Source organism: Nelumbo lutea, chromosome 7 (assembly GCF_056320005.1).
Source record: "Nelumbo lutea isolate HS-2025 chromosome 7, American lotus-T2T, whole genome shotgun sequence".
NCBI classification, from domain to species: domain Eukaryota; kingdom Viridiplantae; phylum Streptophyta; class Magnoliopsida; order Proteales; family Nelumbonaceae; genus Nelumbo; species Nelumbo lutea.
In genome coordinates this window covers 60,934,681-60,962,523 of record NC_142690.1, presented here as the reverse complement: position 1 = coordinate 60,962,523, position 27,843 = coordinate 60,934,681, and the positions used below count along the sequence as shown (strand labels likewise).

Here is a 27,843-nt window from a genome sequence, read left to right as displayed (position 1 = left end):
AAATCTTTATCTCTGATTCCGACCCCTGTTGAAGATAAAAATTATCCTCCATCCCTGATCTCCGGTGGAGGTGGGTTTCTTGTAGAGACCTGAATCCTCAAAATTTTCTAATTAACAGAATTACTTGAAATTTAAATTTAATTAAAACAAAAAAATAAAATATAAATACTATTTCAAAATGACCCACTTATTACTATAGGGTTCAACCACTGATTTGTTTCATTCAATTTTCAAATATTCTTATATACTATTCTTCTGTTATGGTAAAAGGATTGCCAATTTTTTTTCTTCCTTAATCGTAATTGTAGCGTCATAATGTTGTTCTTACTACATTTGACTCAGAGATCAGCCGGTGCAAAGCTAGTACATAAGCTACGCATGGAGCTCTCCAACGAAACATTGTACCCTGCTCCCGACGCAATGCATCTTACTGCAATTGCTAGCTAGGAGCTCAAGTGAATCCTTACAACCACGGTTGCAGCGCCATTAGTTCTGACTTATTCCTCTTCTTTTGTTTCCTGGGATTTAGTTGGGAGTATGCGCCATACATGGTGAATTGGTGTTGGCCATTGTTTGAATTTATATGGGTTCTTTCAACAAGGTTTGTAAAGGTTTATTTACCCTTTTCCTTCCTTTTCCTACCTTTTACTTCAAATCGCTTCTTTCAACCACTTCCAATTGTTATCATATTGCTCGATTCAATAAGTTGTTTTCACCGAGTGGTGGCTTGGCTTGTTGGGTAGTCCCTCCAAAGAAGCGGATATGAATCCTACTATTATCACCTCCGTGGAAAAGTTAGTGTATTGTGTTAAATAAGAAAAAAAAAAGTTATTTTTGTCAAAAAAATCAACAATTTACCTTTTCATTGTAAATTATAAAAATAATATGGGTGATTTTGTTGAGAAGAAGAAGAAATTTTATGATTTGCATAACATTGAAATTGAATAATCCATGAAATTATAATTTATATTGTTAGTACATAATTTTGTGATGAATTTTGCAAAAATCTAAAATTATTAATAATATGAATATTATTAAATCTATTATATATATTTTTTTTGTTTTTAATAAATATTTAAAGTTATTATATAATTTCATTATAATCTTTAAATAATTCTTAAATTTGTTGATTCAAACTTTCTTTACATAGATATAGATAAAAAAAAGTAGGGGAGATGATAAATAGGAATTAGAGATAATTTAGGAGGAAGTAGAGGATAGTGGTGTTCACTTGGATAGACATTAGAAAAGCAAATCCCTCTTTTTTTATCTATTGATTGTTAGACATAATTTAACCTATTTTATTTCCTTATTGGTTTAATGGGCAATTATGTAGAATTAAAAAATAAACAAATTAAAAAAAATTAGGAAGGGGGTTGACCTCCCCAGATTTATCCAACAGCTGTGAAGATTCTAAACTAACATAAGTCTCATAAGTATCCAGTTTATGGGTAAAAACACAGAAACACACCACAATGGCATGAATCAATTATGTACTTTATTCATTTACAATAAATGACAAAATGTACATCAATTTGATTGGAGGTAAGGGCATACATTGTCTAACAAACATTTTGTATTAGATGTTCAACATTGATGGCATTCTACCTATTCTATGTTAGAAAGTTGTAATGCTTACAAACAAATTCTTAGTGATTTTTATAATGCAAAAATGCCACACAATCCTATACTTGAGGAATATTAGGAAATGACAATTTGTACAAAAGATTTTTTTATATTTTTTTTTTATGATGCAACTAATGAATTTTCATGTGTTTATTACTCAACTAATTGTTTTATTTAATCAATTATTTATAATTAGTGAATGTTTTGCAAAATATAAGAAAAATCCACAATTTCAAAGTATTATTGAAATAATGAAAAATAAATTTAAAAAATATTGGGAGAAAATTTCTCCCCTTTATTGCTTAGCTATAATATTTGATCATAAGATTGGGAATGATGGTTTTGAAATTTTAATTGAATCGTATTGGGAAAATAAGTATATTGAAATTGGAAATAAAATAGAAATTAATAGTTTATTACTTTAAATGTATAGTTTATATGAATCTCAAGTGGGTGGGCATAGGAAATCTTGTACAGGTGCAAATTCCATTTCTGAAACAGCTAGTTCCAGTAGTGCATTAGACAAAATTTAGTCTCTAATACATAAGAGGCAGAAATCTACTACCAGTTCATCAACAAGTTCATTTATTGAACATAATTTTTATTTATAAGCAAGTATATCTATTTTAACAGATTAATACGACATTGAGGGATGGGATAATTTTGACATTTTAGCCTGTGGAGAGGGCATGAAAAAAAACTATCCAGTCCTTTTCGCCATGGCACATGATGTACTAACTCCTTTGGTGTTTACAATTCCATTAGTCTTATTTTAGTGTAGGTACTGGGGTGTTAGACGACAAGAAAAATTGTATGAATGATGAAAGTATGGAGATGTGCATCTACCTTAAAGATTGGTTGGATCCGGAGGATAGATTACAAGACAATGGAGGGCATGACATTACAATTATTGTAAGTGGAGGTGGAGGTGGTTAGATGAAGATGATGGCAAACAAGGAGATGATTAGATGAAGATGCAGGTGGAGATAGAATTTGAAGAAAAATGGTGAAGCCAATATTTTTTATTTTTTTGTATACTCATATTTCATCATTTCAATTATTGTAATTTTTTCAATTTTATTTAAATTACTTGTTATTTCTTCAATAATGTAATTTTTTATTTTCAATTTATAATTGTATTATATTTTTTATATTTTATTCCATTTTCTATATTTCATTCATCCATCCATTGATTATTTTATTGCTCAAATTCAAGAAATAAAATTCCTATGTTTTCCAATTTGTTGCCCAGTTTGTATTTTGTTAAGTATTTAAGTATTTTTTAATTTCTTTGTTAGATTTTTTATTTTTCCAATTTGTTTCCAAAGCTCAAAGGAATTATTGAATTAAGGAAAGTGAAGTATTTTAGCAAAAAAAAAATCAAAATGTAAAAAAAAACAATTTGGCTTGATTCAGTCTAGGCCCATGACATGGCTCGACTCAGCATGGGCCCGCACAGGCTCAGGCCAACCCCTCGAAGTATCCCTAGGAAGGGAAGCATGGCCCAACCTGACCCACACTTTGCATGGCTCGATTTACACCTCTACCCCACAATAGCTATTTATAGTTGTTCGGGGTGGGGGTGGTGCATTTTGAAGATACCTGTAAGTGTGTATGTGCTTTGCACGTGGCAATTCTAGATATTAATCGAATGCAGATTGCAAGTTTGGTTGGTTAGATTATTTTTTTTGTAACATTTTATCTTTTTGGTGTATCTTTTTTTTTTGTTAATTTATCAAAGAAATATAAGATTTAAATAGGGGGAATTAAATGAAGTGAAAAGTAGTATTTCAGTTTACAATTTAAACCTCACAATTAAATAGAAACTAAATTCAAAAATGAGTATTTTAGTCAAAAGAAAGTCCACAATCTTATTCATATTTTTAATAGTAGTGTAAATATAGAATTATAGACGTGTTCATTTTTTTTGTAAGTTTTTTTTTTATATTTTTATGTGTAAAAATAATTCTAATATGTCACACTTTCTTTTTGTTTAATATGATAAATATATGATATTATATATATGCCTTAATGTTTTCTTTTTGCAAAATTTATGTATTTTATTTTCATTTTTGTATTTTTATATTTTATTATTTATTTATGACATTAAAGGTTAACATGTTTGACCCAAAATTTGAACTATCGGTCTTTGCCAAGTAGTAAAATAATTTCATTTTTTATAACTTCTACAATATGCATTTTATTTTAATTACCAATAAAAATAATTTTTGTTTAATATATTTATTTTTTTAATTTGATTAATAAAAATATCATAAATGTGTCTAATTTTTCTACATTTTTTGTAATTTTTCATATTTATTTCCATTAATTTTTTTTTACCTAATTATGACTTTGTAGGTTGATCAATTTGATTCAGATGGTTGAATTGCTCAACCACCACTTGGATTAAAAATGATTTTGTTTTTGAGTCACTTTTAAAATGTATGGGTTTATATTGTTAAAAATATTGATATAAATCTAATTTAATAAGAGAAAATGAGAGTTAATAATTTAAGTATAAGACTTAATGAGAGGGGAATAAATAAGGTGGGAAGTAATACTTGAAGTTACATTTTCAACTCATACTATTAGAGATGAACTAAATAAACGATTATGGACATTTTAGTAGCCATTAAAGCTAGCATTAAAGCTGTAATAAAATGGTTTTTATACCCTTAAAAGATGTAAAAGTAATTTTAGTAGAAAAAAGTTTCATTTTGTATTCACACTTGTATATATAGCATAGATAGGCTCTTCAAGGCCTTTTGCCCGCTAAATACAAAAATATCCCCAAACTAGCTGTAACTGTTGAAAGGATATTTATATCACTTATTACCTACTTTTATTTTTATTTTTTTTTGTTTTTTTATAAAGCCAAGAGGGACTTTATCAAATAGCCGTTGTTAAGATTAAAATAGCTTGTTAGATCACTTATTACCTAGGGCCAGGGGGTATCCCACATGCTGGGGGGAGATTATTGGATAGGTTTAAATTCAGTAGAGGTTGAAAGTAATTGTTAAGAATTTTAAGGAAGGTTTAAACAATTAGAAAGATCCATGTTGCGAAAAAAATATGATAGATATGATAGGGGAAGAGTATTCACCCATAAATTTTGATAAATAACATCTCGTTGACTACCACGTTTATGATTCTAATCGACTGATCAGAGTTTTTTCAGATATAGGTAAATATCCAGTGCGTTTATACCCTACCATTCATTAAAGGAACGCATTAAAGATGGGGCCATCACTCATCAGCCATAGGTAAATATCCAGTGCGTTTGCACGAGGCAGTCAAGTCATTAGCACATAAAATAAGTGAATAAAGCTATTTTTTCCATAATCGAAAGTGAAGTTGATGACTTGATTCAGGCACTCAGGCTCTTCTGCTGAGTCGTTCTCTCTTTTCCCTCTCCCGCGTCCATCGGCTTCTCCATATATGGTTTTGAACTTTTGATTACTATGGTCTACACTCTAGAGTAGCGGCTATCTCCGCTGTTTGGCTTATCCTTATCCTAATCTTTCATTGTAGTCAGAGAAGGAGAATCACATCTGATTTCTCTCCGCTCAGAAGTCCCAAGATGAAAGAGTAAAAGCTGCGGAGCGGATCATGGAGGAGTATTCGCCGGGGATACAAATCTTGAGAATGAAACGATTATTTTTTTTCTAAGGCAGATCGGCAGCAGTTACAGTAGACGTACGTGAACGAGAATCTACTCACCCGCCGCCCAGGTGCCGGCTATCATGACAGAGATCCAACGTCCTATACTTACGAGAAGTATCGCAAACAACAAATACGCTTACATTCCTGATACTTTCACTACTCTTGAACAGGTCTGCTTCTTCCTTTCCTTCCTCTCTCTTCCACCAAAATTGTTAATCGGCCGGTATCGTACCTTTCCGGCATCATATATATTTGTTAATTTCATGTTCCTGCCTGGTCAGTTTAATTGTTCGACCTGCTTGCGGAAATATCTTGCTAGACCTGATTTCTGCTTGAGTGATTGTCAAAGAGGAAAGGTCTTGCGTGTCTGCACTCCCCAAAGTGGGTGGGGATTGGGGAAAAGGAGGAGGAAGGAAATGACTTGCGTGTCCCCAAGGGAGGAGGGAAATAAAGAAATGTTTCGGGGTCACAAGTGGGAAGACATTACAGATTTTAATTGGTTGGTGGTTGTATTTTGAAGTCTGTGTCTTTGTCTTGAGTCTTGACAATCTATCAGTACAGTAGTCGGACTGACCACACCACTCACGAGTCGCGAGACGTTTTTCTTAGGCTAAATTGCTTAGACCACCCTGGAAGTTTAGTAATTACAATCATTTTGAGCTCAGGTAAACTCTCCAAGAGTCTCGAAAATGTCTAAAATACTCATTGTTATAGTTGATTTTTATAAAAAAATCATACAAATTTTATGAATAATAAAAAATAGTTTAAAGTTGTAATTTAACTTGAGTCATTTGGTACGAAAGATAATTTTGAAAAATAAATCAATTTTTGGAAGGGTTGAGTCCGGGTTGGGGCAGTGATTGATACGAAGAAAACATTTAGAAAATAAACATTTTAGTCAAAAGTAACTGAATTAATATTTTGGACATTTAGTGGCTATTATTAGAAGATTTTAATTAGAGAGGATCTAATTGTAACGAAATTCAAGAGAGGTGATTGTAATTATTAAACTTTAACGCTGCATGTGGAAGCCATATAAAAAGTTATGGATGTAAAAAGTTTACGTTGGTCAAGATTTGTTGGTTTTGGATGAAGTTGAGTTTTACATAGTATCTAAAATAAAGTTTTACATGATTATCGATGTAAATACTATATGGATAAAATTGATGTAAAAACAATACACTTTTCAAAGCTAAATGGTAACTTTTTTATGGTTTGGTATAAAATCTCATCTATGAACTTTTATATTAATAATGTTTTATATTGCTTCCAAACACAGCCTAAGGGAGGTTTCAGCAAAGGTAAAAAATTTTAAAAGAGGTTTTAACAATTTACCACTCCACCTATTAATTTACACGCTTAACTATAAAATTCTATAGAGCTACAGGGGTAAGCTTTAAGAAACAGAATCAAGATAGAAATAGCAATTTTACCGTAGAACTCAAAGACAGTTTTACATTATTAAGATAGAAATAGCAATTTTACGGTTGACATCAAAGACAGTTTTATCATCACTGAGAGAGACTGATAGCACAAGGATGGAATAAGTAGTTTAGCCCCGATTGACTTGGGGATCTCATGTCAATAGAGGTTCCAACACCCAGCCAATATGATCTTATACACATCTCACTATGAGACTGGGACCCACCATGATGGACTTAATTAAGATGCCCACCAAAAAAGGGGTGACTCAGTCAATAATAAATAGGTTGATTTGACTATTATGCCCCAAAACATGATATCTAAAAATCTTTATTTATTTATTTATTTTTTCTGAATAAATAAGGGGAGATTCAGTAGTTGATCAAACTTTTCAAACAAAAAAGTAGTTGACCAAAAATTCTATAAATAATTCATTCCAATATTAGTCGAAGTTTGGGAATGATTAAGTTAAAAATTAGTGTTTATTGAATAAATGCTTAAAAACAAGTGCTTATTCGAATAAACATTTATTTGTATTTGGTACCCAATTTTTTCAAATGCTTATTTTTTAAAATAAGCACTTATTTTATATTGGCGTTTGGTAGTCTTTTTCTCTAATAAGCACTTAAATAAGCATTTGTGACTATTTTGCCTTTCATTTTCTTTCAAAATTTCAAAATATACCCTTGGAAGACACTTTTCTTAAATTACTTTTATAAAAACACTTTATGAAAGTATTTTCATGAAAGTAATTTTATGAAAGCACTTTTATGAAAGCACTTTTACAAAAGTACTTTTATAAAAGTTATAAAGTGCTTTCATAAAAGTGCTTTCGTAAAAGTGCTTTCGTAAAAGTGCTTTCGTAAAAGTGCTTTCATAAAAGTACTTTTATATAAGTGCTTTCATAAAAATGTTTTTATAATAGTATTTTCATAAAAACACTTTATAAAGTTACTTTTATGAAAGTACTTTTATAAAATTCAACTAGGGATAATTTTATAAGTGGTATTTTAAAATTCAACTAGGGATAATTTTGGAAGAAAAAAATTGAATAAGTGCTTATTGTATAAGCACTTAAAAAAAGCTGGAAATTTGAGCTTTAAAAAAAGCCCTTATGTTTAAAATAAGCACTTCTTTCGAACTTATTTCTTAAATACCAATAAGTGCTTAATGGCCCAAATAAGTACTTACTTTTAAGCACTCGCAAACATGGCCTTATACATGGAAGAGCTTTGACCAATCAAAATCCACTTGTGAATTTGTAATACCACCTAATTGGCACGGAAAGAGATGACACTAGGAAGTCATTGACCAACTAAACCCCTTGTGAATTTTGGTGAAAACAAAATGATTGGTTTCTACTTTTATGATGCCGATTGATTGGTTGTAAATTTTTCTAGTATCACATTTTATTGGCATCATGGTACTATGATATCGAAAGGACATGATACTCAAAAACTTACAACCAATGAACGGGCATCATAAAATTGGTAATCAATCAAGTAAATACTCAAAAACTTACAGGGGTTTTGATTGGTCAAATCCTTTCCAGACATACCTCTGGGCATCATAGATTTTCGGTTAAATTATAATTCTGGCTGCGTTTTGTACTTGACGTCTTGCTAGGTGCCACATAGGGGTTTATATTTTGTTTTATTCTTATAACCTTCATTCCCTGAATAAAATAATCTGTATACTTAAATATATTTATATATTTTTATTTGTATTTTTTATGCATTCTAGGATACAATTTTTTTCATTCATAGTCAATTTTATGCTTTTACTTCTTTATTAAATATATTTGTTTTCATATGATCCTCTTTTTTTGGAAATATACTTTGTGTTTTAAACTTTTCTACCTAAATAAAATATTTTTTTACTTAATTACTTAATTTACATATATTCTAATCTATTTTTTTTTTCAATATAAAATAATTTATAAACCTTGTTAATTGAATATTTTTCATCATATACAACTTCGTTATCGAAAGAAGATTTTGACAATTTTGTTCATTTTTTATTGCATCGATAATTTCTATTTTGTATTTAAAGTAAAATTATAGATTGGTGATGGGGGAACAATATTCTCACAAAAAGAAACGAATGGACAGGGTGAAGAGAGATATTTAGATTTAAAAGAGATTTTTAAGTGTAAATTGTTTTGTTTTATTTGTGGCCAATTAAAGAACAAAGTTTTTTGAATCTTGTAATGTATTGTATTATCGGTACGTTTACAGTTTTTATTTTTTCTATTCAATTTAAAATTCTGTTTATATGATCCCGTCACCATTTTTGTCTCCTCTACTTCACCAACTTGAGGTGTGCTGTGGTGAAGTGTACGCCTCACATTATCTCAGCGTAAGCCTCTTGTGACATCGATAAGGTGATTGAGGACCCTGAGGTGAGGCAGAAACTGCCTCAACTCGAGGTATATGCCTCACCACCTTTTAAAACCATGACCACAAGTGGATTATACCAAGAACAGGACCAAATGCTAAAAGCTCAATGTATACATTTTTGTAAGTACACAAAACAAAAGTAGGGCACCGATATGCCGGATGGGACGTATCGGGTGTTTTGACCCGGGACCTTTTTTTTAACTTGTTCAGTGGGGTTGATCTAAGGGTCCGTTTGGTGTTTGCAGTTAGAATTGGAATCAAAATCCTTTGGAATCGGAATTAGAATGGTTCATTCCCATAGTCTATTTGGTTCAAACAGAATGGGAATTGGAATAAGCAAGAATAGGATTTCTTTCATTCCCAAAAGGGAGGGGCAGGGAATGGCCATTCCCTCAAATGGGGAATGCCATTTTAGTAGGAATGAGAATGAGATTTTGATTCCACCCAACCAAACAGTTGGAATCTAAATAGTTCATTCCAATTCCGATTCCAGACCCCTATTCCTGCAAACCAAACGGTGCCTAAGGCTTTTCCACCCCCTGAATATTTAATGTATCGGTGAACCACCGATACGATACGTATTGGCTGATGATATGACGAAATGTGAACCATTCACAAAAGTAAGGTAAAGTAAACAAGGCCAAAATGAAAAAAAAAAGCTCATGTTACATAATTTAATGGAGAAATAAATAAAACAAAAAAAAAGCATATTGACGAAATTTGGACCCCCACCCCCACTGGTTCTTTCTCTTGTACTTTTTTTCAAAGTTTTAACTCATCCAACCAGTCCCTTAGACCTTCCTTTCCCTGTCAAAGAGATTTGGTGCAGACCAATTCCTCCTAGGGTTGGTAGTTTTTGTTGGGAAGCATTTCTGGAAAGAATCTACGCTAATGATCTGATCCAAAAGAAGAGACCCAAGACATGTTTATCCCCTCACAGGTGTTTTCTTTGTAAAGCTATTGGGGAGACTGGTTTTCACCTATTGGTGTCATGCCAGTTTACAAAGACTATTTGGAAATGGGCTTCTTCTCCTTTTTGGGTGTAATTGGACCCCTCCATTGAACCTGTAGAGCTATTTTTCTTCTTTTTTCAGGTGGCATCTGAAAAGGGGTAGGACTATGTGGAGATGCCTAAGGGCTGCAGTATGCTAGTCTCTATGGGAAGAAAGAAACTCTAGGATTTCCTTCGAAATAGAGAGAAGTGTTGAAGATCTGAGAGAAATGGTCCATATAAGGGTGGTACAATGGCTGAAATCATCAGAGCTATTCACAGATTATACAGTGGATGATCTGTTAAGGAAATGGGGAGAGATTGCTGGATGCGCCTAGGTCAAAACAGGACCGTGCTTGTCATGGTTTCCTCCTCCCTCTGGTTTTTTGAAACTGAATTTTGATGGTAGTAGTAGAGGGAACCTAGACATTCAGGGGTTAGGGGTGTGTTTAGGGTTGAGAATGGGAATGTTTAAGCCTTGTCCTCAGGTCCAATTGGGGTGGGTGATTCTCTCAGGGCCGAGATCTATGCAGTTATGGAAGTTGTCCAAAGAGCAAAGGAGATGAATATAAGAAGACTTGTAATTGAAGTGGATTCGGAGGTGGTTATAGGGTGGCTGAATAAAGACAATATTGGACTATGGAATTACAACAATGAAAGGAGGAAGTTTAGATGGCTGGTTAAAGACGTGGAAATCAAGATCAGTTGGGTGAAGACATCAACTAACTCGTTTGCTGATGGGTTAGCTAAGCAAGGGGTGGCAAGGGAATCTATGTTCTGGGCTCAGTTGTAATTTTAACTTCATTTCTTGGGGGCTCAAGCCTTAGTTGAGGAGATACGAAAGTTTATCTCCTCCTTTGTAATTAATACTTCTACTTGATTAATGAAATGTGTTATTGATCAAAAAAAGAAAAAAAACAAATTACAATGAAGAGATAAATACATCAATTAAGAATAACAGAAATTTATTCTATGCTGCGAAAAGAATAACAAAAAGTGACGTAGCGTAGAAGCAATAAACCGGGTTGACGATGCAAGCACCGGGCGAACGCAAGGCTTCGTGGTGAAGCCAAAGAGATCTATATGCGGATCTCTAGAGGAGAGAGAAAAGGTGGCGAGAAAAACTTGAATGTCTATTAGCTTGGAAATAACTGTATTTATAATACATCTGGAAAACTGTAGAGAAACTAGGAAAGAAAATTGTAGATGCTCTAAACAACTAATCTTCTAGCTAGGATCGAAGTCTTCTTAGAGGTTGCTTCGATCTCCATCGCCCGATCTCCCTGGATCGACCCATGCATGGATTATCTTGCCTTCTTGGAATTGTCTTGAATTATTGTTGACTTTTGGATCTTGGATCTTGGAAGTTATCCTTATCCTGCATGTGACCCTTATCCCATGAGTTGCCGCCTAGATGATGAGATGGGCCTCCATCATTCTCCCCCACTTGGAAAGAACTCGACCCTGAGTCGTGACTGGGATATGCAAGTGTCGTTTCGGGCAGGTATCGGTGAAGGTCAGCAACATTAAAAGTCTTAGAGATACCCATTTGATCTGGCAAGTCCACGACATGAGCATTGTTGTTGATTTTCTTCATGATCTTGTATGGAGCATACTTCCGAGGCTGCAGTTTGTTGTACTTTCCCACGAGAATCCGTTCTTTTCTCAAGAACACCATAACGTCATCACCGACGTCAAATACTTGGTGCCGGCGATGCTTGTCTGCCGCCATCTTGTATTTTGTGTTGGTTTTCTCCAGTTTCTGCCTTACGACGTTTTGGACGGACTGGATCTGCTCTGCCAGCTGTTCTGCCGAGGCATTGGGTACTCTGGGTAGCTTCACTAAGTCCAGTGCATGATTAGGAACCTTCATATAGACAATGGAGAATGGAGACCTATCTGTAGAGCTGTGGACTGCATTATTGTAGGCAAACTCGGCCTGTGCTATGGCGAAATCCCACTGCTTCAGTCTCTCCCTACAGATACTGCGAATCAAATTACCAAGGGTTCGATTCACCACTTCTGTTTGTCCGTCCGTCTATGGATGGGCTGTACTGCTGAAATTCAATGATGAGTCGAACAACCTCCACAGGGTCATCCAAAAATGACTTAGAACCTTGTATCTCGATCTGATGTGATGGTCTTAGATACCCCATGTAAACGGACAATTTCTCTGAAAAATAACTTGGCTGTCGCCGTTGCATCTGCTGTCTTCTTGCATGGAAGGAAATGAGCCATCTTTGAGAACCGGTCAACCACTACGAAGACGGAGTCCATATTTCTGGGAGTTTTGGGCAAACCTATCACGAAATCCATGGACAAGTCTTCCCAAATCGCAGTAGGAACCGGTAGAGGCATGTAGAGGCCAGTATTCTGGGTCTGTCCCTTGGTTGTCTGACAGATATAGCATCTGTTCACAATAGTAGTCACATCCCTTCTTAATTTTGGCCAATAGTAACGCCCCTTGACTGCTTCAATTGTTTTGTCTCTTCCAAGGTGGCCTGCCAATCCTCCCTCATGCAGATCCCTGATGATCTTTTTGCGGAGGGAGGTGCAAGGGATGCATAGTTGTTCCCGTTTTATAAGGAACCCATCATGAAGGTAAAAATCACCTGCTGGCTGTTGATTTATGCATTTTTCCCACGCCTGTTGGAAGTCCTCATCTTGGGCGTAGAGGTCTTTCAAGCACTCAAAGCCCACAATTTCAACACTGAGAGTCTTGATGAGGGCGACACGTCTACTAAGAGCATCGGCCACTGTATTTTGCTGCCCAGCCTTGTACGTAATTTTGAATGGAAATTTGTCCAGGAAAGCAGACCATCTTGCATGCAGATCACTCCTCAACTGTTTTTGCTTACTGAGATACTTAAGCGCTTGGTGGTCGGTGTAAAAAACAAATTCTTTTGCAATTAAATAATGTTCCCATGTTTTCAAGGCTCTAATTACAACATAGAATTCCTTATCATAGGTGGACCACTTCTTCTTGGCTTCACATAACTTTTCACTAAAGAAGGCAATGGGTCTCTTCTCTTGGGACAATACAGCCCCTATGCCAACTCCACTGGCATCACATTCTACTTCAAATAGTTTATCAAAGCTTGGTAAGGCAAGGACAGGAGCAGTACATAATTTTTCTTTTATGAGGGCAAAACTCTGCTCTTGTTCTTCTCCCCACTGAAACTTCCCCATTTTCAAACACTCAGTGATGGGGGCTACAATACTACTAAAGTGTTTGATAAATCGCCTGTAGAAAGTTGCTAATCCATGGAAACGCCTTACATCCGTGACGTTTGATGGGGTCGGCCACTCCTTAATGGCTTTCACTTTCTCTTCCTCCACCTTAATTCCATCATTGCTTATAATGAATCCCAGGAACAACAAATTATCGCTCATGAAAGTGCACTTATTTAAATTAGCATTTAATTTGTTCTCCCTTAATACTTTTAATACCTCCCTGATATGACCCATGTGTTCAGTGATGGATTTGCTGTAAATCAAAATGTCATCAAAATATACTACAACAAATTTCCCAATAAAAGGATGCAGTACTTGATTTATTAGCTTCATGAAGGTGCTGGGGGCATTGGTTAGTCCAAAGGGCATGACTAACCATTCGAACAGTCCATCTCTGGTTTTGAAGGCTGTCTTTCATTCGTTTAGTCTGGGAATGGGGAATTTGTAGCCAATAGTGATTTTATTAATAACCCTGCTGTCGACACACATCCTCCAACTTCCATCATTTTTTGGTGTTAACAATGCTGGTACTGCGCCAGGACTCATTACTGACTTGAATATGCCCATTTTTCAACAATTCTTCTACCTTTTCCCGTAAGATTTCATTTTCTTTAGGACTCATCCTGTAATGTGGTAGATTAGGTAGGCTAGCACCAGGAACAAAATCAATATGGTATTGTATATCTCGCATGGGTGGGAATCCTTTAGGTAACTCCTCTGGACTGCATCATGGAATTCATCAAGTAGTCCCTACACTTCCACTGGAATTTTATTCCCTTCCAGTGTCTCATTCTCACTTTCTCCCTTCACTACCAACAAGTGGACCTCACGGGTATCCTTACATTCTCTTACAAATTCAGCATGTTGATGTGTAATGGTAAGGAATTTTTTCTCATATGTTTTTGGGGCCTTTGGGGTACTCCTTTTTGCCATAGGTAATAAGGTGTAACGTACACCATATTTCTCGAGTTGGTAGGTATTCTTCCTACCCATGTGTTTTGCATCTGTATCAAACTGCCAAGGCCTCCCTAACAAAATATGGCAAGCATCCATATCTACAATATCACAATATACTTCATCAGAGTACTTACCAATGGAGAACGGGATCTTGTAGCGTTCCTCCACTCGTACGCCGCCGACTTCCTTGATCCACCCAATTGTGTATGGGTTTAGATGTTTTTCAGGAAGTAGTTGCAATTTCTGTATGATATCCCTGCAAATAATATTTTCCTGACTGCCACTATCAATAATTAAATCAAATAATTTACCCTGTACAGTACATCTAGTGCGAAACAGTCGATGTCGTTGAGTGGTATCTTTGCTTCATGTTCATAGGGACCTTCTTCGTCTTCTCCATCAGGTCCACAATATACTTCTTCCTCAACATCTTCTTCCTCCCCCCTTTATACCATGTTAACTGCCTTCCGTCTGGGACAGTCACTGGACCTATGCCCAACTTCATTGCACTTAAAGCATTTAAAAGGAGCAGGTTTTGCATAGGGATTACTCGGTTTAGGAGGGTTGGAAGGGTTACCTCGAGTATTTCCTCCTGTGATGGCCTTACTGGCGTTAGCTGTACTCGCCGGGTGAGAAGGCTGTACTCCGGGGACTGTTTTGTTCCTGTCGACTGTTGTCGGTTTGTTGTCGCTCCCACTGTACCGGCGGTAATTCTCACCTCAGGTCTTTTCTTGGAACATTAATTCAGCTTTCAAGGCTAGGTTCCTTGCTTCTTGTACACTAAGAACCATCTGGACGCCAATTTTTTCTTTGATAGCCGGTCTCAAACCGCTTAGATAACGGGCTGCCTGCTGGTTATCACTTTCGGATAGCTGATCTCGTTCAGCCAATCTTAGAAATTTAGATGTATATTCATTGACACTTCTTGAACCCTGCGCACATCGTTAATATGATTCAAACATATATTGCTCATAATCTGGGGGTAAAAATCTACCTCTTATAAGCTGTTTCATGTGCCTCCAGGTTCAAACAGGACCTCTTCCTTCTCTGATCCGGGTCTCTCTCATCCGTTCCCACCAGACAAATGCGCCTCCCTTCAGTCGAAAGGCTACCAATTTCACCATTCGTTCTTCCGGAATCTCCATGTATTCAAAGAAGCGGTTGACCTCTATGATCCAATCTAGAAGACCCTCTATATCCAGATCTCCATTAAAAGTAGGAATATCTACCTTGAGTTTGAATTCATCATTATTCCGACGAGGGTTGAAATTACCTGGGATGTGCCAATTTCTACCGTTCTTGCCGTCGCCTGGATTGACTGGAGCGACGCCGAAGTCTAACTCGTCATCACTATCATCATCAAGAATAGGATGCCGAGGTGCAGGATTGACGTGATCGCCTCCTTCGATTGGGTACGGGTTCTCTCGGTTCCTGGGAACGTCCTCCTGTAACAAGGTCCGCAGTTGTCCAACGATCTCTGCCAACTGTTGCTCGATGTTACGTGTGGCCGTGCGCTGATCTTTGATTGCTCTCCAAACAGCTTGTAACCCCTGATCTTCGTCACAGGGTGGGTTGTGACTGCTACTGTCGGGGTTTGGCCATCTGACTGGGCGAACTCCCTGCTCTGATACCACCTGACGCAGTGTAGAAGCAATAAACCGGGCTGACGATGCAAACACCGGGCGAACGCAAGGCTTTGTGGTGAAGCCAAAGAGATCTATAAGTGAATCTCTAGAGGAGAGAGAAAAGGTGGCGAGAAAAACTTGAATGTCTATTAGCTTGGAAATAAGTGTATTTATAATACATGGAAAATTGTAGAGAAACTAGGAAAGAAAATTGTAGATGCTCTAAACAACTAATCTTCTAGGCAGGATCGAAGTCTTCTTAGAGGTTGCTTCGATCTCCACCGATCGATCTCCCTGGATCGACCCATGCATGGATTATCCTGCCTTCTTGGAATTATCTTGAATTATTCTTGAATTTTGGATCTTGGATCTTGGAAGTTATCCTTATCCTGCATGTGACCCTTATCCCATGAGTTGCCGCCTAGATGATGAGATGGGCCTCCATCAAAAAGCCGAACATCCATACAACTAAGTCTTAAGGTTTTGGTAGAAATGCTTCCAGACCAATAAAAATTCTTTAACTTCTTTTGCAATTGTTAATACCATCAGTGGTGTATTTATCTTTAAACAACAAAAATATATTGAAATTTGACTGAAACATTGTAATTGCTTTTGGTATTGCAGCAAATTTTCATTTTTAAGTGCCACTGTCACTGCCACTGCCAATAAACAATTGGCTTTTGTTGGTAATAGAATGAAATATATTTACAAATTGACAATAGAAGTATATGAAGGGACCCAATTGATCCCAGGAAAACATAGAAACACCTACAGACAAAGTTAAACCCAATCAAAAGAATCAGTTTGACAGCCCAGAAAGATAACCCAGTGAAAATGCTTTAGTGGAGATGTTTCTGTTCTAGTAGAAATAAAATCATGAAGGTAACCGACCAAGCTGGTTTGTGACAATAATACTACACAAAGTAAAACAATGAATGATTTCTTAAAATTCTGGATACTTGCCCCTTTCATTAGGTGTAATTGCTACCATGGACCTTGAGCTGAATGTGCTATAAGATCTATTCACATCACCAAAAGTTTATTTATTTATTTTTAATTAGTAACACATCATAACAATTTTATTAAAGAAAATAGTTTGTGACTGTAGCCTTTTATTTTGTGTTTTTTCTCCTTCCCCTTTTCAATTTGTCTACATCATCAATTCTGTTCTCCCTCTTTTCCATGCTTAAACAGACTTTTTAAAGTCTTAAGTAGCCTTTTTGCTCTACAGGTTTCATCTGCTTTGAGGGAATCAGGATTGGAATCATCAAATCTTATTGTTGGAATTGATTTCACAAAAAGCAACGAATGGACAGGTTTGTTGAACTTGATTACCGATTTAATTATGTTCTGCAATTCACTTTTCTACTTATGTATTAGTATTTAACATTTTTTTTACTAGAGAGTTGTTAGTTGGGCTTGGTAATCAAAATTTTGTAGTTTCCACCTTGAAAATGCCTTACCCTATTCTGAAATTTAACCATTTTCAATGATACTAAACCCAATTAACTTTCTTTGAACTCTTGTTTTAAATTTTGCCATGGTTAAAAATCAAGCCTTTGGATTGATGCTTTGTCATTGGATATTTCTTTGGTGTTCTCATTGAAGTGAGGTACCTATGCTATCAGTATGTGCACCGCATGCACAGTGTATCCTATGCTTTTCTTTCTTTCCTTTTTTTTTCTTGTTTTTGGCCTCCTGACACCATTAAAATGAATTTTCTTGGATAAGTATTAGGACTACTAAAAATTCCGAAGCTTAGATTTGTTTCCGGTTATGGATATCACAAGAAGTTGATATCCATAACACAACTAGGTCTTTTGCTTCGTTGATAATGATGTTGTGAATCTCCTTAGACATGATATCAAGGCCAATGCTTTTGACTGCAGGTTGATATGAAAATAGCACCATAATACCGATCACTTTAGGATAGCAATTCCAAGGCCTTATCCTAATTATTCAGGGTGTTTTCCCCATTTAGGCCTTTGTGTTTTGTTAATAGGTCTTAAGTGTTTTTCATTACTCAGTATCTCAATGCCTGCCATATGAGTTTGTGCATGTATTTGAGTGTGTCTGCTTATGTATCATTCTTGTATCTTAGAGCTTTTGTTTCCAACTTGCACTTACATACTCATCATGAGAAATGTTTTAGTCTTCATCATATTTAAGTTAACCCATCTCAGTTCACATTTCATAATCTTGTCATATTTAGGGCCTGTTCTATGCTCTCTTGAATTCATTGTCTTAATTTTGTTTGTCTATCACGTATCTCAATGTATCTTCATTTTTGGCTAATCACATTCTTGAGTTTTTTTTTTTTCTTGCTTGTCCAATATTCTGCTCTGTAAAGTAATGCTGGGTTTGACATTGTGCTGTTGCAAGAGTCGAAGAGAATGGAGTTTAATGACAAATGGGCAATGAGTGTATGGAAAGCCAGGGGGATTAGTTGGGTGGCGGCTCCATCGTGGGGTGCTTCCGGGGGGATTGTAACAATGTGGAAGAGGGATGTGGTTGAAGGTCTGGAGGAGTTGATCGGAAAGTACTCGGTTTCCATGAAGTTTAAGTAGCAAGAGGATGATTATATGTGGGTGCTCACAAATGTTTACGGACCGAATGACTATAGAGAGAGAAAGGAGCTGTGGGAGGAACTGGCTGATATTAGAGGGTTGTGGGATGGGCCTTGGTGCATGGGTGAGGATTTCAATGTGATTAGATTCTCGGAAGAGTCCAATAAGATTAACCAGAGGGTGACAAAAAGCATGAGGAAGTTTAACAGTTTTGTGGATGCCTTTGAGCTTAAAGAGATTCCTGTAGCACATAAGGCATTTACATGGTCAAATCTCCAATCTAGACCCATTTGCTCTAAGCTAGATAGATTCCTGTTCTCTTTGGATTGGGAAGAACATTGGGGAACCTTGGATGCTAGGGCTCTCCCAAGGGTGACCTCGGATCACTGGCCCATAGTGTTATGTAAGGAGGAAAGAAGGTGTGGAGGTCATACCCCCTTTAGATTTGAAAATATGTGGTTACTTCATCCAGGGTTTCCTAACAAAGTGAGGGAGTGGTGGCATGAGTGTAACCCGTCGGTGGAGTGGGAGGGGATGAGATTCCATAAGAAACTACAATTCTTGAAAGCAAGAATTAAGGAGTGGAATTTGATGGAGTTCGGGAGGACAGAAGAAAGAAAGGGAGACTTGATGAAGAAGATTGAAAGCCTTGACTTTAAAGAGGAAAGGGGAGGATTTGGAGAGGAAGACAATGACCTCAGGAGAGAATTGAGAAGACAGTTAGAGGACTGCCTGTACAGGGAGGAAATTAGCCGGAGGCAAAAATCTCGGTGTAAATGGTTGCAAGAGGGAGATGGAAACACTAGGTATTTCCACTCTCTAGCAGATGGCAGGAGAAGGAAGAACTTTATCTCCAAATTGGTAGTAGATGGAGTTGAGTTAGTACAGCAAAAGGAGATTGCCAGGACCTGTGTGGAGCACTTCAAGTCTATTCTAAGAAGGCCTGTGAGTAGAAGGGTGTGGGTAGAAGGTTTGGATTGTATGAGATCATTGCAAAAGTGTTGTCTTTGAGGCTGAAGAAGGTACTGCCAGATATCATTGCACACTTTCAAGGAGCTTTTGTGAGTGGAAGACAAATTACAGACCAAATTTTAATTGCTAATGAGAGTGTGGAGAACTTTAAGACGGATAAGAAGAAGGGAGTGGTCTGTAAACTGGACCTGGAAAAAGGCTTATGACTTGGTGGATTGGGAGTTCTTGAGGAAAGTTTTAACTAAATTCGGGTTTGGGGTTAGATGGTGTAAGTGGATCATGGGCTGTGTCTGGAATTGTCATTATTTAGTGCTAGTGAATGGGACAGTGGTAGATTTCTTTCCAGCCAGTAGGGGTATAAGACAAGTAGACCCCCTTTCTCCTTTCTTGTTCATTTTAATTGCGGAGGTTTTGGGGAAACTGATTCACAGAGCAGATTCTAGGGGGCTCATTAGAGGCTGGAGGGTTGGGAGGGTAGAAACCCCCCTCACTCACTTACAGTTTGCTGATGACACGATTTTGTTTTGTGAAGGTGGTAATGTGAGGTTTATCAGGAATTTAAAGTCGGTGATATAACTGTTTGAGCAAATGTTCAATTTGAAGGTTAACCTTGGGAAAAGCTGTGTAGTGGGGGTGAATTTGGAGGAGGGAGAGATCAGGGAGAGTGTTGAAGTGCTGGGGTGTGAAGTTTCGGGATGGTCGCTGAACTACTTAGGATTACCATTAGGTGATAATCCCAAGAGAGAGAGTTTTTGGAACCCGGTGATGGAAAGGTTTGAAAAAAGATTGGTATCCTAAAAAAAGAACTACCTCTCTCTTGGTGGGAGAATTACACTAATTAAGGCCACGCCTGCTAATTTACCCATCTTTTTCATGTCGGTGTTTAAAATCCTAGTGAAGATTGCTAACAGATTAGAGAAGATAATGAGAGATTTCCTGTGGAAGCCAGGAGAAGAGAAGAGGGATCATAGAGTTAGATGGGAAATAGTGTGTAGGAGTAAGTCGTGTGGTGGCTTGGGGCTTGGGAGTATTAGGAGAAGGAATATGACTCTGCTGGGGAAGTGATTGTGGAGGTTTCCTTTGGAGAAGGAGAAGCTATGGGCCAGAATAGTGGCAAGTATTCATGGGCTAGAGCACAATGGATGGGACGCTGGAATCAGAGCTAGGATCACAAGCAATTCCTAATATCAGGTATGACTTGAATTCCGGTAACTCCATAAAATTTTGGGAACAAACCTGGGTGGGGAGTGCCCCTCTAAAGGATCAGTTTCTGTCTTTGTATGCCCTTTCTGATTTGAAAAATGAGCCGATCTCGTCTTTCACCACCCCGTCCTCTTCCACTTCTGGGATTGGGTGGAACTTGGGTCTAAGAAGGGATTTGAGGGACTTAGACTTCGACTATATTTCGAGCCTTCTTGCACTTCTTGATAACGTTGTCTTAGACCCCACTAGGGCGGATGCTAGAATTTGAACACCTACCCCCAATGGCATTTTCTCTTGTGCTTGGTTCTTCAAAGTCTTAAGTCAGTCCACCAATCCTACCTTGTCCCCTTTCCCTGTTGGTGAGGTTTGGTGCAGAGCTATACCTCCTAGGGTTGGTAGTTTTTGTTGGGAAGCCTATCTGGAAAGAATCAACACTGGTGATCTACTCCAAAAGAAGAGACCCAATACTTGTTTGTCACCTCAGTGGTGTGTTCTGTGTAAAGCAGATGGGGAGACTGGTTTTCACCTAATGGTGTTTTGCCACTTTGCGAGGTCATTGTGGGATTGGGCTTTCTCCTTATTTGGATGCAGCTGGAATCCCCCATCAGACATGCAGGGCCTTTTCTCCCCTTCCTTTTTCAAGTGGCGGTTAAAAAGGGGAAGGACAATGTGGAGAGGACTAAGGGCTGTAGTATGTTGGACACTGTGGGAAGAAAGAAACTCCAGGATATTCTCAGAAACTCAGAGAGGGCCAGTAGATCTGAGGGCTATCATACACTTTAGGGCGGTACAATGGCTGAAATCTTTGGAAATATTCACAGATTACACTGTGGATGACATGTTGAGGAAGTGGGGTGAAATTGCAAGTTGCACGCAGACCAAGTCAGTAATGAGTGTGGCTTGGACCCCCCCCCACCTAGTGGATTCTTGAAATTATACTTTGATTGGATGCAATAGGGGAAACCCAGGACAATCGAGGATCGGGGGTGTTTTTAGAGATGATAATGGGGTCATCTCTGCTATGTTCTCAGGGCCAATTGGAGTGGGTGACTCCCTTAGAGCTGAGATATGTGTAGTTATGGAAGGAGCCCGGAAAGCTAAGGAATTGAACATCAGGAAACTTATAATTGAAGGGGATTCAGAGGTGGTGATAGGGTGGCTGACTAAAGATCAAAATGATTTATGGAAGTATAATAATGAGAAGAGGAAATTCAAATGGCTGGTGCGGGAGATGGAAGTTAAGACATGTTGGATTAAAATATCAGCTAATTCCCTAGTGGACGGTTTAGCAAAACAAGGGGCAGAAAGGGATTCTTTGTTTTGAGCTAAGCTGTAACGTTAGTGTCTTTGTATCTTTGTATTTTTTTCCTTTCTTGAAGTTCTTTGTGGCTTTTGGAAGATGTGTGTTTGTCTTCCACTTGTAAATTTTCTACTGATGAATTAATGAAAGTGTTATTGATAAAAAAAAAGTAATGCTGGGTCTTACTATTCATTCAACAAAAATTTCCCTGCAATTTAATGGTATTTCTCCATATGGAAAGGTCAACGTAGAAGACAAAAAATTGTGGCTTTCTGGTTCTTTTGGCTGTTGATATTAACCATTATTTCACTTCTAGAATTGTATTTGGGACAATATTCACCTTATATGGTTCTTATCATCTTATTAATGCTAATTACTTTGTTGTTGAAGGCAAATATTCTTTCAATAAAAGGAGCCTACATGCAATTGGTTCTACACCTAATCCATATGAACAAGCCATTGCTATTGTTGGGAAGACTTTGGCTCCCTTTGATGAAGACAATATGATTCCTTGTTTTGGGTTTGGTGATGGTCTGTGTTCTACTATTAGGTTGAAGCTTTTTTATTTTCTTTCTTGTTCTTATTCTTGATAAAGCAATATAAATTATATCAGATGTTTCTATTAATTAGTCTATCGTTTTGATCCTATCAGTCACCACCCATGATCAAGAGGTTTTCAGCTTTCACAATGATAATAAACCCTGCCATGGCTTTGAAGAAGTTTTGGCTTGCTATAAACGGATTATTCCAAATTTGCGATTGTCAGGTTAGCATTATATTCATTTTCTTACATTATGGTACTTGTTTGCAAAAGTATCTTAGATTTATAATAGTGAGAGAAGAGAAGCGTAGAGAAATGTTTGAGGGAGAAGCAAAAACTGAGGCATGGAGCCTCCATTTTTACATGAATGGTTTAATGATTTAACACAAAATGACTAAAACACCCTTAGTTGTGCAACCCTACTAAATTACATATATTTCAATGCTCTTCCTCAATCTAAACATAGACATTAATCACGCCTAGCTTGCTTTGACTATGATTTAGCTTTGACTTAATAACACCTTTTGTAAGTATATTTGCTAGTTGTAATTTAGACTTAACAAATGGGAGATAAACTTCATCAGTGAGAAAATATTTTCTTGCATTAAGTATCAATCAACTTTAATGTACTTTGTTAGATCATGTTGGATTGGATTATGTGATATGATGATTTTTTTAGAAAAAGAAAAGAGACTTTATTAATGATCATAAAAAGAGGGGCATAAAACCTGACCCTCAAGCAAAAAACCAAGAACAAGACAACATCAAGAATAATGGGGATAATAACCTTTGTTTGTTCTTGTCGATCTTCAAATTGGTTCTAATTGTGATGTCTATTGGACCTCCTTAAACTTGAAATTCTTCGTGATGACCAGAGCTACTAATTTAATCTTGCTCCTTTTTCCCAACACCAATCACCAAATAATCATCCCAACAAAATTCTATCATGCATGCTGGGCTGAACAAATTTTGGCCTTAGGCCACCTACCTGCTTTGATCCCCTCTGTATTTGTTGGACTTTGACAACATATTAGATCGGCCTTGGGAATTTCACCATCTTCCCCAATAATAGTGGTATTTTCTAGTGTTTAGAAACTGGACCGTATTGGCTGGTTGGACCGGTTAAACCATGATCCAGTTGACCTTGCCCAGTTCAGTCATACCCTAATAACCATTGCTAAAAACCCGGCTGACCGGCCAATTTAACCGATCTCGGTTTCATGAAACTGTCCAGGTCTTTAAACAATTGAAGTTTTAAAATGCAATTAACAAGACTTGAACCCATGACCTCTTGTTTTCATATATTAATTAATTACCACTAATCCACCTCTTTACTTGTAATAATTAATATTGTGCATATTACTTTATTACGAACATGTTCTAAAGGAAATGTAAATTACTAGAGTTGAACCCTATCATTTGTTTTAAAAATTAAAAAATTATCCATTCATCCACCATATTTAAACATATTAAAAGGTGTAAAATAATAATAGATAGTATTTATATGACCCATAACATATTTATGTATATGCCACATCATCACTGTTTGACTTCGATTGAACCTCTAACCTGTGAACCTCTCTGTTCTCAGGTTGTATGCCCGGTCTCTGACATCTCATTTTCCGAGGTGTTTTGTCTCTGACACCTCATCTTCTGACTTTGAAGCCACCTGTACTTTATTAGAGTCTCAGGTTTCCTCTTCAACCCTAGTGTTATCGGGTGTAACTTGATGAAGAGCAGTTACATGATTGGACAAAGGAGCATCCGAAACCTGCGCTATTTCCATCCTCAAGGTTAACACTAGGGTTTTCAGAATAAACCTCAGGGTTTGTCATTTAATATTGTAAAAGTTTTACGGATGTGAAAGGAGAGATTATGTTTGGAGCCGCTACTCCTCTAGTGAAAGGAGAGAGTATGTTTAAACACTTTGAGGTGTAACTCAGATATTTATGAATCATGATTAAAAACTATCCTGTTTATGAACCGTGATTCAAACATGGATCTGTGTCCTATATGAGTGAGATCCTGGGTCGTACCAGGGGTGTGTTTGATTGCTGCTACAAGTCTATCCTAAATAGGTTGCTATTCAAACAAGATAATTACCATCCTTTATTTTCTTTAGATGAAAAAGAATTCTGCTTTTGGCTGTTCTGTTTCATTTCATTAGTTAGTTTCTCATAGAATTGAGCCTGTGGTCTTTCGTTACCCATCAATTGATTACGGTCAAGATCACAGAATTTTGGTACCCGTTGATTTGTTGTTTGTGTTTTTCTGTTCTTGAAAGCTATGTGCAGTTAGCCTCTTATTTTTCTTAAATATGGTTGCTTTTTTTTCCTAGGACCAACTTCTTTTGCACCAGTAGTTGAGGCTGCAATTGACATTGTGGAGCAAAGTGGTGGACAGTACCATGTTCTGGTCATCATTGCAGATGGACAGGTCTCCCAATTGGAGCTTTCTTCCTTTTCTTTTTAAAGTTTTGTTCTAGTTCTATATTTAAAACATTTTGTCTTGTATTTGCTAAAGGTTACAAGAAGTGTTAATACAGAGGAAGGTGCTCTTAGCCCACAGGAAGAGAAAACAATTCAGTCAATAGTCACTGCAAGGTATAAAGGTTTAAATAATTGTTCTTTGTACTTGTTTTGCTGTTAAACGTTTTGTCTTGCTTATGATTACTATTGTAGAACACCATGAAAATTCTGTATGTGGTAATGGCAATGCGTTATGCAAGGTATAATTTTAGTTAGTTGGAAGGGGCATCTTATGTTTTTATGGTTGATTTTAGTCCATGAAACATATTTGTACAATATTTTTTGTCAGAAGTTGGAAGGGGCATCTTATAGGATTTTTATCAGAAGTTGTTTTTAGTCCATGACAGATGACGCATCTTTGTGCAATATTTTAATGTTATCCTATGTAAGCCCTTTAGCTTGTTTTGAGAAAAATCTTAAAGCTTAGTTTGGGAAGAGTGCAAATACCAGTATATGTGTTCAGTGCAAAACCTGGTATTTGCACTCTTACCAAACTGACCCCAATTTACAGACTTTAATCATATCCACTATCAATAATGGTAAACATCTTTATTAAGTGACTACAAGTATTGAGAAAAAAAAATTGTGGTCAAGTAATATCTAAATGCCAGAAAGAGTTAATGGACAAAATAATAAAAATGGACTGTGCTATTGCCATTATAAAAATAGAGAAATACATGGGGACAAATTGTTCAGTTACTTTTCAGTGTATAATTTGAACTTTACAATGGAGTAGAAATAAGGAATTACATGGGATGAATTGTTCAACAAGACTTCTCTCTCTACTTTGGAGTTTGGACACAGTTTAAATGTCTTGAATCTTGATGTCACAAATTAAAAAATAAAAGGATAACTTATTATGAAGTGGTTTGATATTATTATCTATTGTAATGTTACCTTTTCTTTAGCTTTCTTGTCAACGCCTTTCATAATGTGACCGGGATATGCAGTTGCAAAATTTATGTTTTCATTTGTAACCAGTTCATACCCACTCTCAATTGTGCTTGTTGGTGTTGGTGATGGGCCCTGGGAAGATATGAAGAAATTTGATGATAAGATTCCAACCCGTGTGTTTGACAATTTTCAGGTACAACATAGCTACAAGTCTTGTCTATGGAAGATGGGAATGTGTTATATCCAAGTCCGATTTTGCCTGCAATTTTTTCAATATATATTGACTGATTTTATGGCCTTATCTCTCCTTGTGCAGTTTGTTAATTTCACAGAGATTATGTCCAAGGATATTAGTGCTTCTGAGAAAGAAGCAGCATTTGCTCTTGCAGCACTAATGGAGATCCCTATCCAATACAAAGCAACCATGGAACTGGAGATCCTTGGGTATGGGACACAAGCAAAATTACTAAGTATTATTCTAATGGACTAGCACTCCAGGCAGGTACTTACATACTTCTCTGTGTTTGTATATGTTGAACAATAGTAGGTCCACAGGATGTGCAAAAAAGGTAGTTCCACGGCCCCCTCCTGGTTATTTCATCCGCCCACCACAGCCATATTATGAATCGAGTATAGTCGCCGCCCGCCCCCCCCAAACTCGTGAACTGACCAATCCTGCCCCCTCCAGCTCCAGTGGAGATGAAAGGACAAGAGTAAGGATGATGATAACAATGTTTTCTAGGCATTTTCTTTTCTGTAGTCTTCTGGTACTGGGTTATGTTTAAAGTGTTGATATGTTACTGCAGGTTTGCCCTATTTGCTGGAATAATGAAAAGAATATGGCTTTTGGGTGTGGGCATATGGTAAGCTACTCTGGTATAATAATTAATTCAGTTTCTGAGAGAAATGATTAATCTCTTCATTAACTATTCCAATAACATGAATGAAAATTATCTGGTTGTAGACATGTACAGAGTGTGGACCAAAAGTGGCCAACTGCCCAATATGTCGAACACGGATCACTTCTCGTCTCCGACTGTATCCTGGTTGATTTCTTTGCATATTCATGGCTTTAGATCGTTGATGTTATCCTCCTTGGCAAGGCAGCTAAGCTGTACTTCCATGGTTAAATTGAAGATCGATGGGACATGTTAGTTCCATCCCACTGTACTACCAAACAGTCCTGCTGTTAGCTTCTTTTCTTGTCTCTCTGGGCCTAGGGTCCTACTTATATAGCTAGCCTAAGTGGAGTTGTTGTCAAGTGGATCCATCACTGCTTTTATCAGATGTACATTATCGTAGTTTTTGTGTTGTTATTTCAGCAAGGAAAAAGGTGTAATGTGATTCTGCTAACTACTGAGACATCATCAAATTGTATCAAATTTTATGAAGGTTTCTCCTCTGTTAGATCAATTATTCGTTCAAACCTATGGACATGTTATTCATTTTAACTAGGAACTTGCTTGTGGAAGCCGAATATACATTCTGGGTATGATGCCTTTCCATGAGACAAACAGTTCACTGGATTGTCATTTGGGTCTTTTCCCTCGTTAATCCTAAACTTTGATAAAGTATACAATTGCCAAATGCCCTCCAATACCATGGCCACCTTCCTTGGTCCGTGGCCGAATTCAAATCAGTACTTGGAGTTGGAGGATGATCTTGATCAGCTTCTTGAAAGAATGATTCTCTCTGGTTAGTCCAATTGTCATACAAGAGTTGTTCAATTTACAAATGCGTGTACACGTGTCTAACACGTCAGCCATTGAGATGTTACGTTTATCAAACCAGAGAATAAAGATGAAAAAGTGATTCCTTATCCATCTCACATGGAAGACGTACTCGCAAGCAAAGGGAAGGAATCCACACTTTGAAAGATTTTATACTGTGTATCTTCTGTAAAGAAGAAAAAGAAATGAAG

General features: G+C 36.8%; 1 protein-coding gene across 6 annotated transcripts; it reads left to right on the top strand.

Moving 5' to 3' along the window:
• Positions 1-4,587: 4,587 nt before the first annotated feature.
• Positions 4,588-27,335, top strand: LOC148846646 (E3 ubiquitin-protein ligase RGLG4-like). Of its 6 annotated transcripts, none has more exons than XM_088954284.1 (12): positions 4,588-4,810; positions 5,158-5,459; positions 17,149-17,233; positions 22,350-22,490; positions 22,612-22,725; positions 24,839-24,936; positions 25,024-25,103; positions 26,010-26,115; positions 26,239-26,366; positions 26,470-26,635; positions 26,729-26,785; positions 26,887-27,335. In XM_088954284.1, the coding sequence occupies exons 2-12, from the start codon at positions 5,370-5,372 to the stop codon at positions 26,971-26,973; spliced, it is 1,152 nt and encodes a 383-aa protein (XP_088810410.1). In that variant the 5' UTR covers positions 4,588-4,810; positions 5,158-5,369; the 3' UTR covers positions 26,974-27,335. The 6 variants fall into 6 exon arrangements, with proteins under 6 accessions (XP_088810410.1, XP_088810407.1, XP_088810406.1 ...); XM_088954281.1 differs by having other exon boundaries at positions 4,699-4,810; positions 26,467-26,635; XM_088954280.1 differs by having other exon boundaries at positions 4,710-4,889; positions 26,467-26,635.
• Positions 27,336-27,843: the final 508 nt, after the last annotated feature.

Bases quoted from the DNA above. Each gene is read 5' to 3' on its own strand.
- LOC148846646 (XM_088954281.1), top strand. From the start codon at position 5,370: ATGACAGAGATCCAACGTCCTATACTTACGAGAAGTATCGCAAACAAC. The intron at 17,234-22,349 runs GTTTGTTGAACT...TTGTTGTTGAAG, and splicing joins AAAAAGCAACGAATGGACAG to GCAAATATTCTTTCAATAAA. The intron at 26,636-26,728 runs GTAAGGATGATG...ATGTTACTGCAG, and splicing joins GTGGAGATGAAAGGACAAGA to GTTTGCCCTATTTGCTGGAA.